The sequence below is a fragment of the Sus scrofa genome, chromosome 12, assembly GCF_000003025.6.
Source record: "Sus scrofa isolate TJ Tabasco breed Duroc chromosome 12, Sscrofa11.1, whole genome shotgun sequence".
NCBI classification, from domain to species: Eukaryota; Metazoa; Chordata; class Mammalia; order Artiodactyla; family Suidae; genus Sus; species Sus scrofa.
In genome coordinates this window covers 34,844,420-34,858,371 of record NC_010454.4, presented here as the reverse complement: position 1 = coordinate 34,858,371, position 13,952 = coordinate 34,844,420, and the positions used below count along the sequence as shown (strand labels likewise).

The 13,952-nt window shown below is 46.5% G+C and overlaps 1 protein-coding gene across 1 annotated transcript in view; it reads left to right on the top strand.

Moving 5' to 3' along the window:
* The window catches only part of TEX14 (testis expressed 14, intercellular bridge forming factor), a 160,430-nt gene that overhangs the window by 117,530 nt on the left and 28,948 nt on the right, over positions 1-13,952 (top strand). Inside the window, 6 exon segments of the mRNA XM_021067278.1 lie at positions 1,796-1,902; positions 5,523-5,639; positions 5,840-5,928; positions 7,571-7,852; positions 9,145-9,245; positions 12,182-12,301. Coding sequence (XP_020922937.1) covers positions 1,796-1,902; positions 5,523-5,639; positions 5,840-5,928; positions 7,571-7,852; positions 9,145-9,245; positions 12,182-12,301 — 816 coding nt within the window.

The following is a 13,952-nucleotide window of genomic DNA, read 5'->3' as shown; positions in this document are numbered from 1 at the left end:
AAAAGAAATAACTTTTGTTGTGTACTATACTTCAATGATCTATTGCTGTGTAACAGCAGCAATGAAACCCCAAACTTAGTGACTTAAAATAAGCGTTCTGTTATTTCTCACAATTTTGTGGGTGAGGAATATGACAGGGCTTTACCTGAGTGCTTCTTCCCTTCCCTATAGCACCGGCTGGGATCACCTGCATTCAGCTGGAGGCTGGGCTGGGCACAAAGGTCCAGGGAGGCTTCACTTCCCTGTCTGGTGCCTTGGGCTCCCCCAGGTGGCCTCTGTCTGCCCTCAGCTCCTTATCACTCACTAAATAGTCTCACCCAGGCGTCTCTGCAGCATGGCAGCTGGCTTCCCAAGTGAAGCTGAAGCTGCCAGGTCTCTTAAAAACTAGGGCAGTGTCACTTCTGCTGCTTTCTGTTGATCAAAGTCATGAAGCCAGCACAGATTTAAGGGGAGGGAAGTAGACTGCAGCTCTCAGATGGCAGTGCAGACAGAGAGGGAAGGCGCTGATGGCAGCCATTGTTGGAGACCACCTACTAATACATATGACTCGATACAGAACAGTTATACCACATCCCCAGTTTTTCTTTAAAAAGTCTGTCCTGAAAGTCTGTCCTGGGAGTTCCCATCGTGGCATAGCGGAAACGAATCCAACTAGGAACCATGAGGTTGCGGGTTCGATCCCTGACCTCGCTCATTGGGTTAAGGATCCGGCATTGCCGTGAGCTGTGGTGTAGGTCACAGACACGGCTCAGATCCCGAGTTGCTGTGGCTCTGGCGTAGGCCAGTGGCTACAGCTCTGATTGGACCCCTAGCCTGGGAATCTCCATATGCTGCGGGAGCGGCCCTAGAAAAGGCAAAAAGACAAAAAAAAAAGTCTATTCTGGCTTTCTAGCTTAATCAAGGAATAAGGCATTTTCACCTAAGTGAATTTTTCAGACAATTGAAATTCATTCTTTTACTATCTCAGTTATTAAATTTTTGATCACACCAAATAAAAACATTACAAACTTCCTGTTCTTCTAAATACCCTCTCGAATGTGTTCTAGCGTTTCCCTCGGTGACCATAACGTGTTTCTGAATGCGTTACTGTGCCGTTCCATGATACAGTGCTGCCCCCACCAAGGCCTCTGGAGCTCATACTCCACAGAGGTTATGATCATTTTCATGCACCTTCCCACTTTTAGGCATCTTGGTACCATCCCCAAATCTCAAATTTGTTTCCTTAATTTGCTATAGTTTAGGAAGTACAATTAGCGAAGTTTGTTAAAATTGGAGTAGGCAGATCCTGATGGCTTTTCTTTTGGAGAAAGGGCATAGGCTTTAATTTTGTTACTGTTTTTTAGGGCCGCACCTGCAGTATGTGGACGTTCCCAGGCTAGGGGTCGAATTGGAGCTACAGCTGCAGCCCTATGCCACAGTCACAGCAACACAGAATCCTTAACCCACTGAGCAAGGCCAGGGATTGAACCCAAGTCCTCATGGATACTAGTCAGATTCATTTCCACTGAGCCACGACGGGAACTCCTTTCTTTTTGGATTTTAGATGTCTGTTTTGCCTGCTCATTCTCCATTTGCAGCCCGTCTGGACTGAAGTCCTGGGGACCAACATTTCTATGTAAAGGCCTCCAGCTAAGGGATAAGTTCCTAGACATGAAACATGCAAAAGAAAATTGTCTTGGGAGGTCTGGTTAGTTCTATACATTTAGCAAGAATGGTTTTGAAAAACGATGTGAGAGAGTCAATGGAAGAGGAATTCTTTCATCAAAGCCCTGAAACACATCTATTGATTTTTAAGCTGCTGACTCTTTGTGGCCCTGGAACGCAGAGCACAGGTGAACAGTTTCAGCCCACTCACGGAGCCAAGGATGGTTTGGAAAGAAATGGGAGCCAAAATACCAGCAGGTGGGTTAACAGTCTGTTGTTATTTGTGTCTCCATGTCTTTAGACTCTCATGTGACTCTGAGGCCACTTCGTGATCTTCATATGTCTAGTGACAAAGAGATTGTGAGCAGTGAGGAATGGTAACACGGAAGCAGATCTTGGCAGGTCTCTCCCTTAAGTGAGCGAGAAGAGCAGTGTATTGGAAAGTTGCAGGAGGCATGAAAGGTGAAGTGGCTGGCAGGTTAACCAGACAGAGTTCATCAGTTGTCAAAAGCAAAGCATCCTGCCTTTCCAAAGCTGCCCAGATTGTTTTTCTTGTAAAAAGGTTGACGTTCCCACTGTGGCACAGCGGGTTAAGAACCTGACTGCAGCAGCTTGGGTTGCAGTGGAGGTGTGGGTTCAATCTCTGCCCAGTGCAATGGGTTAAAGGACCCAGCATTGTGGTTTGGATTCAACCCCCGGCCAGGAACTTCCATGTGCTGTGGGTGCAGCCATTTAAAAAAAAAAAAAAAGTGCCAAATATTTCATTTATTACCAGTGCTCCAGAAACCAAACTATGTGAAAACTAGTGTTGTTTAAATAAGCATTACTGGGAGAGTGCCTTTTGTGGCGCAGCAGAAATGAATCTGACTAGTATCCATGAGGTCGCAGGTTTGATTCTTGGCCTCACTCAGTGGGTTAAGGATCTGGCATTGCGGTGAGCTGTGGTGTAGGTGGCATTGCGGTGAGCTGTGGTGTAGGTTGCAGATGCAGCTTGGATAGCCAGTTGCTGTGGCTGTGATGTAGGCTGACAGCTACAGCTCTGATTTGACCCTTAGCCTGGGAGCCTCCATATGCCCGGGTGCGAGCCTTAAGAGACAGAGAAAAAAAAAAAAACGTCACTCCCATTGTGCCTCATCAGTAAAGAACCCAGCTAGTATCCATGAGGATGTGGGTTTGATCCCTGGCCTCACTCAGTGGGTCAGGGATCCAGCGTTGCCGTGAGCTGTGGTGTAGTTTGCAGACTCAGCTCAGATCCTGCCTGCTGTGGCTGTGGTATAGGCCAACAGCCGAAGCGCCAATTCGACCCCTAGCCTGGGAACTTGCATACGCTGCGGGTTCGACCCTAAAAAGTAAGTAAATAAATAATGTAATCATTACTGACCCAGGGGGGGCAGAAGGAGGAGATTGAACAATATCATTGTTACTTGTGGCCTCTGATTTGTAGCCAGAATAATGAAAGAATTGGTTTCAGCACAAATCACCAGAAGGAGAGCATATGTGTACACTGGGTTTTTTGGGTCTTTTTTTTGGCGGGGGCCATACCAAGGCATATGGAGGTTCCCAGGCTAAGGGTCAAATCACAGCTGCAGCTGCCAGCCTACACCACAGCTGTAGCCACGCGGGATCCTTAACCCACTGTGGGAGGCCAGGATCAAACCGTAGTCTTGATGCATACTAGTCAGATTCATTACTGCTGATCCACAGCAGGAACTCCTACACTGGGTTTTTAAGAACTTAGGTCAAACAGATTTTATTTCGCATAGGGGGAATTATTAAAGGAGCAATAAGTGTTTTTCAGGACAGAGTAGTGTATCAGTTTAGTGTCCTTTTCTGTGATTAAATGGCAGCATTAATCCACAACTTTGAGGTCAGTTCTCCTGGAGAACGATTTTGTTCCTACCCCCAGTGGTGACTGAGATGAATGGTAAGAGTTTGCTGTCCCTTTCATTTTGTTTAAATATGTACATCAAGAAAGACTCAAGGAAAAGGCCTGAACGTTTTAGATTAGTGTATTTCACCTTAACAAGGGAAATTATTGAAGAACCACCCAAGCGGCATCAGAGTTTAGCTCTCATGGCATTGACAGAAGCAGACAGGCTGATAGGATGGCCACTGGATGACAAAGCAAAAGCTGTAGATGTGGCCTCCCCTGTCCAGCTCCACCCTCTTCCCCTGGGGGGACACAACCAGACCAAATAAGTTTAACACTGCCACCAATCCATCTAGCCTTTTTGTATGCTTCAAAACGGTGGTAATTAGGAGTTCTTGTGGCGCAGTGGAAACGAATCTGACTGGGAACCATGAGACTGCAGGTTTGATCCCTGGCCTTGCTCAATGGGTTAATAAGGATCTGGAGTTGCTGTGAGCTGTGGTGTAGGTCACAGATGCAGCTCGGATCCCGCGTTGCTGTGGCTGTGGTGTAGGCCAGCAGCTGTGGCTCCGATTAGACCCCTAGCCTGGGAACCTCCATGTGCTGCGGGTGCGGCCCTAAAAAGCCCCAAAAACCCCCAAAACAAAAAACAAAGATTGTAATTATATACATGTAGGCAATTGTATATCCTGAATTTTCACTTTACATTAGAACATGAGTGTTAGAGTGCCTGTTGTGGCTCAGTGGATTAAAAACATGACTGGGACCCATGTGGATGCTGGTTCGATCCCCAGCCTTGCTCAGTGGGTCAAATGATCCAGTGTTGCTGTAAGCTGCAAAGTGTGCGGCCATGGATGCGACTCAGATCTGGTGTTGCTGTGCATGTGGTTTACGCCAGTGGCTATAGCTCTCATTTGACCCCTCATGTGGGAACCTCCGTATGCTGTGGGTGCAGCCCTAAAAAGACCAAAAAAAAAAAAAAAAAAAGACAAGAACATGGGTGTTATCCCTTGCTATTAAAAACATCCTGGAGGAGTTCCCTTTGTGGCTCAGTGGGTTAAGAACCCAGCTAAGATCCATGAGGATGTGGGTTTGCTCCCTGGCCTCACTCTCTGGGTTAAGGATCCAGCCACAAGCTGCATTGCCACAATGCTGCTTGGCTCTGGCATTGCTGTGGCTATGGCGTAGGCCAGTAGCTATAGCTCCGATTAGACCCCCTAGCCCGAGAACTTCCATATGCCACAGGTGCAGCCTTAAAAAAAAACCTGGAAACTTACTTTGAAATTATTGGATTTCCTCCATTTCTGGAAAGGATGACAGTGACATGTTAGTAAATTATTTTCTGCATTTTGTTGTGTCCTTGATAGATTCCCAGAAGCAGAGTTACTGGACCAGAGGCCAGGAACATTTCATTAGAAAGATTCTTGATAGCTGTTGCTAAATTGCTCTTTAAAGAAACTGATTAGATGTGACCTTTCTGATTCAGCACTCTCTGTACTCTGGTCCTGCAGGAGAGTAGGATATTCTGGATGAAAGGGAATTCATATATATGCCACAGATCACACATTTTTAAAGAGTTAGTTTAATAGATGATAAAATATGTATGATCATAGAATATTTAGAGGGACAAGAGACTCCTTTGTTGTGCAGATGAAGAAACCTTGGCCCAGAGAGACTTAAGTTCTCCAAAGTCAAACAGCTAGCTAGTGTCAGGTCATGGTCTGGAGCTCAGTGAAACCAGGCTGAAGATCTCTGAATGTTCTTCTCTATCCCTGGTGCCTTAAGACCGACCATCTTTACAAATGTTAGCTCTTGTGCAATTACTGGTATGCAGGTGGACCTGTTACCAGAGGATTCTGATCAGAGGGCAACAACATTTGCTGAACCATCGCTCATGTTCTGTGGCATTGTGTGAGGGCCGGAATTCTGTCTGGGGAAGCTGCATTTCAGTTGCGTCTTCTACCTGGAGATCTTCTAACCCAGTCCTTTCATTTCTTATCGGAGAAAGGCCTAGAGAGTCCAGTGCCCAGACCAAACTGACAGGGCCCGGAAGGGTACACCTCACCCTGCCAAGCCGCGCGCAGGGACCACCCGCATCAGCCAGCCCTGGCCAGGGCTCTATCAGGTAGAGCCTTGTGGGTTGAATGTTGGGGGGTTTGGTGCCCTCTCGTGGTGGGTAGGCGTCACTGCAACCCCAGGAATGGCTCCCAGAATAGGGGACAGTCCCCTCCTGGGCTTATTGGGCTGGGGGTTGTGTCAGTAGCTTGAGCAAACTGATGTGTTTATGTCTACTCACTCCCTCACTCCAAAATCTGTACAATTTAGGATCAGTATGGAATCTGTATCTTCTGGAATCCATAATGCAAATTCAAGAAATAATGAAGATGATGGAGAGATACACTTAAAATGGAAAAGTGAGTATAAAGTCACGGTTTTGTTGGACAAAGTGAAACTTAAAGTACCTTTCTAAGTTGGTTGTTATCTCTAAGTACACAGCCTCTATTGCATTGTCCTCCCACTTTCTCTCCTTCTGTTATATCATTCGATTTTAAAATCAAGACCTCTCTGGCGTTCCCGTCGTGGCGCAGAGGAAACAAATCTGACTGGTATCCATAAGGGCGCAGGTTCGATCCCTGGCCTCGCTTAGTGGGTTAAGGACCTCCGTATGCCGTGGGTGCGGCCCTAAAAAGACAAAAGACAACAAAATATCAAGACCTTTCTGTTTACAGACTGCAGAAGATAAGTGATTTTCTCATTTTCAGACTATATAGGAAATACTTCCATATATATATATTTCTATTTTGTAGCAATTGTAGCGAAAATGCGTAATATAGATATTTAATGTATAACATGATTAAGATAGAGAGCTTGCCATGCCACTTTCACATATCCTGTGGGCATTATCCTTTTGCATCAGGTTTTTTTTGGCACATACCCATGCACAAGTTCCTGGGCTAGGGATTGAACCCATGTCACAGTGTGACCCAAGCTATAGCAGTGACAACATCAGATCCTTCACCTGCTGAGCTACAAGATAACTCCCTTTTGTATCAGTTTTATTTTGTAAGCCTAAAAGGGTACAGTGGAAAAAAAAAGTATGTTTTTTTTTAAAATACTAATTCTAAGTGACATTGCAAAAGTCTGGAAAATGTGAATGAAAATACGTGAGCTCAGCATGGTCTAGAAAAGCTAGACAAACTAAAATAGAATTCTTTCCTTTAGTCTCTACAGACTAGGGACTTCAGATGTCCTTTTCTTGTAAAATAGTCACAGCAAGAAGGTCCATCTACAAGTTTTCTGCTGCCATCTGCTCTAGAATTCAGCAAAAGAGCTGTTACTAACTGAGATTCTGCCCTCCCCTGTCGTCAGTTATCTCCTCTGCTTCAAGCCAAACAGGGCAAGCTAAGGATGCTGCAATTCTAATAAAGCAATCATTGTGGCAGTATGAGCTATAAAATATGACGTAACTCTTTCAGAGTCTAAAGCTTTTGTTTCCAGAGTTCACAGTGCTGTTTTTTTTCTTTTTTTTTCTTTTTCCTTTTTAGGGCTGCGCCTGTGGCATATGGAAGTTCCCCAGCTAGGAGTGGAATCAGAGCTGCAGCTGCCAGCTTACACCACAGCCACAGCAACACCAGATCCTTTAACCCACTGACCAAGGACAGGGATTGAATCCGTATCGTCATGGATGCTAGTCGGGTTCTTAACGACTGAGCCACAAAGGGAACTCCCTCAGAGTGCTGTTTTATTTATTTATTTATTTACTTTTCTGTTTTTTTTTTAAGGCTGCACTTAACCCACTGGCATATGGAGGTTTCCAGGCTAGGGGTCAAATCGGAGCTGCAGCTGCCAGCCTACACCACAGCCACAGCAACACGGGATCCGAGCCTTGTCTGTGACTCACACCACAGCTCACGGCAGTACCGGATCCTTAACCTACCGAGCGGGGCCAGGGATCAAACCTGTGTCCTTATGGATACTAGTCAGGTTCGTTTCCACTGAGCTGTGACGGGAACGCCCCACAGTGCTGTTCTAAATGCTGTTTTCTTTTATATCCAGCGGAGGTGAAAGACATGGCAGAGAAAGCAGCTACTGGGCAGCTGGCGGTACCTCCTTGGCATCATCACAGTACTGACACTTTGGAGAATGAGCCTGAAGATGAGCCCAATCCACTGCTGCAGCCCCCCACTAGGGTCCTCGAGCATGTGGGCTGGTGGCGAGCTGTAGAGTATCCCAAGAAAAATGATGAGCCGGGAGGAAATGGCAAATGTGACAAAACAGACAACCGTGACCACAGTAGTGACCAGCATGGCAGACAGCCAGGGCCTCCAAGTTTCGCCAGTAAGTTCAGTTGGAGGAATCAGGGTAGGTGAGCTCTATCAAGTGGGCAGCTCTCAAAAATAGTAAACCCCCTAGAATATTTCCCTTGTTTGGTCTTCTCTCCTTTCCTGTCAGCCAGAGAATCCCGAACTCCAGGAGAAAGCAGCATAGCCTTCTAATCCCACTGTCCTTCCCACAGGTAAAAAAAAGTCCAGAAATTCATAGGTTCTTCTATCACTGGAGCAGAGTCCTTTGTCCAAAGAGAGTGAAATAATCTCCATGCACTGACCCTGGTCCTGGGCCTAGGCTGGCAAGGAATTGAGATTTTTCTTTCTTTCTTTTCTTTTTTTTTTTTTTGTCTTTTTAGGGCCACACCCGTGGCATATGGAGATTCCCAGGCTAGAGGTCCAGTCGGAGCTATAGCCTCTGGCCTACACCACAGCCACAGTAACGAAGGATCCGAGTCACGTCTGCGACCTACACCACAGCTCACGGCAACGCCAGATCCTTAACCACTGAGCAAGGCCAGGGATTGAAACCACATCTTCATGGATGCTAGTCAGATTCATTTCTGCTGAGCTACGATGGGAACTCCCTGAATTGAGCCTTTTACCTGAGGGTATTGGCAGAAGGTCACTCCCTACTGCCCACTTCTTTGCATTGCATGTTAAGCCAGAAAAATTCCACTGGCTCTTAGAGCATCTATGCCTGAGGAGCCTAGAGACGAATAACATTTACTATCCTCACTTTTATAAATTCGCAGGTTAGGACTGGGGGCTGTGTATTTCCACCTGGTAATTTGCTTGCAGCAGAGCATGGGATATCATTTCACAGTTGTTTGTAAGTCAAAGAAAGGTACATCTCAAGTTACCATTTATCTTAGGTAGGAAATCTATTGGCTTGGGGGTGGTGTTATTTTTATTTTTATTTTTTGTATTTAAAATCTATTCCTTATCAAGCATCATTCTTTTTTTGTTTTTATTTTATTTTTATTTTTTTTTTGGCTGCACCCGCAGTATGCGCAAGTTCCCAGGCCTGGGAGTAAATCTGAGGCACAGCAGTGACAGGGCTGGATCCCTTCCCTGCCACCGGGGAGCTCCAGGCATCACCCTTGAATGGATGGGGAAAAGGGTGGATGATCCAGGGCTACACGCTAGGGCCAGGCTAACCTAACAGTCTCCATGTCTGGACTGAACCTGACACATGAAACACGGTCACCCATGGCAGAATACGCATGCACCTTTTCTCTCCTGTCGCTTTTTGCCCGTTCTGTGCTATTAGCTGAATGACAATGATTCTGTTATAACCATTAGGTATCAGCCACCTGCTCTCCGGAAGAAATGAGCTGCCAGAGCATAGTGAAGTCTTTCAAGCAAATACTGAGGCATCTGTGGTTGTTGAGACGTCTTACAGCGTAAGTAATACAGCCTGGAGAGCCAGCTTGAACCCAAGGACCTGCTGAAGTAGAACTGAGTTGTTATGTATCGTATCGTTGAAATACTATCTGTAGTAGTTCTTTTGGGTTGGAGCATGTGCCCTCATGGCTCTGCCCTGAATGAAGAAGTCCTTCCTCCCTGCCTGAAACTTTTTGAGTTAGTTCAACTCAAAACATGTGTACATCAGAGCTTGGGGAAGACACAGACAGTGTTAAGATTCAGCTCTGGCCCTTGAGCTTTCTGTCTAGATCAATTCTTACTAAAGTACAGTGTGAGGTTAGTTACCAGAGCTTGTGACTGTGGCCAGATTGGAATAGGAAAAGCTGGGAGTTCCCATTGTGGCTCATTGGTAACAAACCCGACTAGTGTCCATGAGGATGCAGGTTTGATCCTTGGCCTCACTCAGTGAGTTAAGGATCCAGCGTTGCCATGAGCTGTGGTGTAGGTTGCAGATGCGGCTCGGATCTGGTGTTGCTGTGGCTGTGGCTGTGGTGTAGGCCGGCAGCTATAGCTCTGATTCGACCCCTAGCCTGGGAACCTCCATATGCCAAGGGTGCGGCCCTAAAAAAAAAGAAAGAGAGAGAGGAAAAGCAAGGGTTGTGATAAGAGCACCTTCACCTGGAATTTCATCTCAGACCCAAATTCACCTTTCAACTCAGTGCAAGGAATGTGTTCATGCCTGGAAACTATGTCTCAGCACGATCTCTGGGATTCAGTCACTTCCTAGCATTTGCATTGGGGTTGTAGCCTTGCTTCAGGGATTTAATGCGGTCTTCAGGCAGGCAGTTGGGCCATAGTCAGCAAGACAATGGAACCAGAATTTTTTAAATCATCACTGACATGGAATATAAACAGCAATTGAGAATGAGACAATGTAAAAATACAGTTGTGGAAAACAGTTGAGGTCTTTCAAAGAATATACTATTGTATTTAATCATAGCAGGCAAACCTCTCACAGGACCATTCATTCTCTCTCTCACTTGAGGGCTGAAAGGCCATGCCGCCGTAGGCCTACTGGCTTGGCTGGAGAAGCAGGTCTGTTGGGGAAATGGGGAAGGTAGGAGAGGCCAGGCTTGTCTGAGAAATTTCAGTTTGATGTGAGAGGTAAAGGAAAGCAGCTGCGAAGTGCACAGAAGAGGAAGAGTGGCAAAAGCAGTGTCCAAGGATTAAGCCACAAAACCTCTGCAAAGGGATGTGTGAGGGTGAGGAAAGGAACAGTTTGTCTGGCATGTGCTGAGAGGGCCCAAATGCAGAGAAATAGCAGAAAAGGAAGGGGTAGAGTGGAGATGCTGAAGAAACCACTGACTTTATTTTGTTTTTATTTATTTTTAAAAAATTTTATTCTTGGAGTTCCCGTCGTGGCGCAGTGGTTAACGAATCCGGCTAGGAACCATGAGGTTGCTGGTTCGATCCCTGGCCTTGCTCAGTGGGTTATGGATCCGGCATTGCTGTGAGCTGTGGTGTAGGTCACAGACGCGGCTCGGATACCATGTGGCTGTGGCTGTGGTGTAGGCCAGTGGCTACAGCTCCGACTCGACCCCTAGCCTGGGAACCTCCATATGCCGCAGGTGCGACCCTGGAAAAAAGACAAAAACACAGGAAAAAAAAATTTTTATTCTTATTTTTTGCTTTTTAGGGCCGCACCTGTGGCATATGGACGTTCCCAGGGTAGGGGTCTAATCAGAGCTACAGCTGTGCCTACACCACAGCCACAGCAACCCCAGATCTGAGCCGCTTCTGCAACCTACACCACAGCTCACGGCTACTCTGGATTCTCTCTTTTTTTTTTTGTCTTTTTGCTATTTCTTGGGCCGCTCCTGTGGCATATGGAGGTTCCCAGGCTAGGGGTCCAATCGGAGCTGTAGCCACCGGCCTACGCCAGAGCCACAGCAACGCAGGATCCGAGCCGTGTCTGCAGCCTACACCACAGCTCACGGCAACTCGGGATCCTTAACCCACTGAGCAAGGGCAGGGACCGAACCCGCAACCTCATGATTCCTAGTCGGATTCGTTAACCACTGCGCCACGACGGGAACTCCTACTCTGGATTCTTAACCCACTGAGTGAGGCCAGGGATTGAACCCACAACCTCATGGTTACTAGTTGGATTTGTTTCTGCTGAGCCACCATGGGAACTCCTATTTTATTTTTATTACTGAGACTGCATTGCTGTTTTAAAAATCATACTTCTGGGAGTACCCATCATGGCTCAGTGGTTAACAAATCCGACCAGGAACTATGAGGTTTCGGGTTCCATCCCTGGCATTGTTCAGTGGGCTAAGGATCTGGCGTTGCTGTGAGCTGTGGTGTAGGTCGAAGATGTGGCTCAGATCTGGCGTGGCTGTGGCTGTGGTGTAGGCCGGCAGCTGTAGCTCTGATTGGACCCCTAGCCTGAGAACCTCCATTTGCTGAGGGAGCAGCCCCAGAAAAGGCAAAAAGACAAAATAAATAAATAAATAAATAAAAATAAACATCATACTCCTTCTCTTGCCAATAAACTGGAGTACCTGAGGGAGTCCCAGTTCTGAGCAGCCTCAGCCTGGAGGACGCCGCCGACACATGGACTCTGTGTCTGCCCTAGAGGGTCAGGGTGTTGAAATTCAGTCCCCAGCTTGAGCTGTCTAGGGCCTTTCTCCTTACTGAGAATTTGAGAGCAAAAACGTCACCCAGCCTCCCTCCCACTGTCATTGTGCAGATGAGGATGCTGAGATTTAGGACTGTCATTTGTCACACACGCCTCACTGTGGGGAAGAAGGGCAGAGGCGGAGGTGCAAGCAGGCAGGGAGGGCTCAGAAAGTGTCACCCTGACTGCAGGGTAATTTTAGATGCCCCGAAGTTAGCTCTGCATCCAACTAAAAAGGGATTTGTTTACAATGAACACCAACTTAAAAGTGATTTTCTGCATTATTTATAGGATCACTCTGTGCAATCAACTTGTTCATCAGAGTCTTCTGAGGAGATAACAGATGAATTTTTAACTCCGGACCATGAATATTTTTACTCCCCAACTGCTCAAGAACTCTTGACCTTGGAGGTAAAAACTTACAGTTCAGAGTAGAGTACATTTTCAGCTTTCTCCATTGCCTTATTCCTTTACAGTTATTTCTATTAAGAAAAATACTTACACATAGAAGTACATAATGTCAATTTATCATTGTTTTCACATGTGTGAAAAAACACACATGGGAGTTCCTGTCGTAGCTCCGTGGTTAACAAAACCTGACTAGGATCCATGAGGATGCGCGTTCAATCCCTGGCCTCACTCAGTGGGTTGGGGATCTGGCATTTCTGTGGGCTGTGGTGTGGGTCACAGATACAGCTCGGATCCTGTGTTGCTGTGGCGTAGGCCAGTGGCTATAGCTCCGATTGAACCCCTAGCATGGGAACCTCCATATGCTGCAAGTGTGTCCCTAAAAAAGAAAAAAAGTGTGAAAATAAGGTTTTTGGTAATGAAGGTCATAAGCAGTGTTTCCTAAAATTGTGATTGCTACATTTGTATAGCACTTTGTACTCTTTTTCTTTTTGCTTTTTAGGGCTGTAGCCATGGCATGTGGAAGTTCCCAGGCTAAGGGCTCAATCGGAGCTGCAGCTGCCAGCCTACGCCACAAGCAGCAACATGGGATCCGAGCTGCATCTGTGACCTACACCACAGCTCATGGCAACACCAGAGCCTTAACCCATTGAGCGAGGCCAGGGATCGAACCTGCATCCTTATGGATACTAGTCAGGTTCATTACCACTGAGTCACAGTGGGAACTCCCCATGCTTTTTTTCAAAACACTTTCTTTCACATTGCCTAATTCACACATCCTTCCTGGGTGGATGCGAAGGCCGCCTGCTGTTATTCCTCTGTGTGAAGGACTGGCGATCACAGATGTAGGGAACTGGCCCTGGCCGTCAAGCTTCAGTGGTGGGAGAGCCAGGAATAGGGGCACAGGCTCAGCAGTGAACATGAGGCTGTCCAGGGCACGGGGCTTTCTCTGGGATTTGCCTAGCTTTTGCAAGAACCTATTTGTACAGAGTATCTTCATTTATAAAATGAAACTCATTGGATTCTCTTACTTGTATAGCATGTACCTAACTTCTCCCCTAACCGGGCCCCTTCGGGGTCTCTTTTACTAACACGGAAGGCGGAAGGCGGGGTGGAGGAAAGGGAGGATTGTCCATGTCAGTCACGACATTTGACTGACAAAGAGAATTCGTGATGTATCAAAAAGCATACCATTCCCTTGTCTGCACTTCTGAAAATTCAATTACAGTCATTTTCTTTTTTTAGTTTTAATTTTTAATTTTTTTGGCTTTTTAGGGCTGCGTCTTTAGGGTGGCATATGGAGGTTCCCAGGCTAGGGGCAGAATGGGAACTGCAGCTGCCGGCCTACACCACAGCCACAGCAACTTGAGATCCGAGCCTCGGCTCTGACCTACACCACAGCTCATGGCAATGCCGGATCCTTAACCCACTGAGTGAGGCCAGGTACTGAACTTGAGTCCTCATGGATACTAGTCAGATTTATTACCGCTGAGCCATGATGGGAACTCCAATTAGAGCCATTTTCCATTCTTAATCCTTTCAACATTCTTGATTTTACCATGGATTGGGACATAAAGAAAATATTAAATGAAAATATATCAAATAGGGAGTTCCCATTGTGGCTCAGTGGTAATGAACCCAACTAGTATCTATG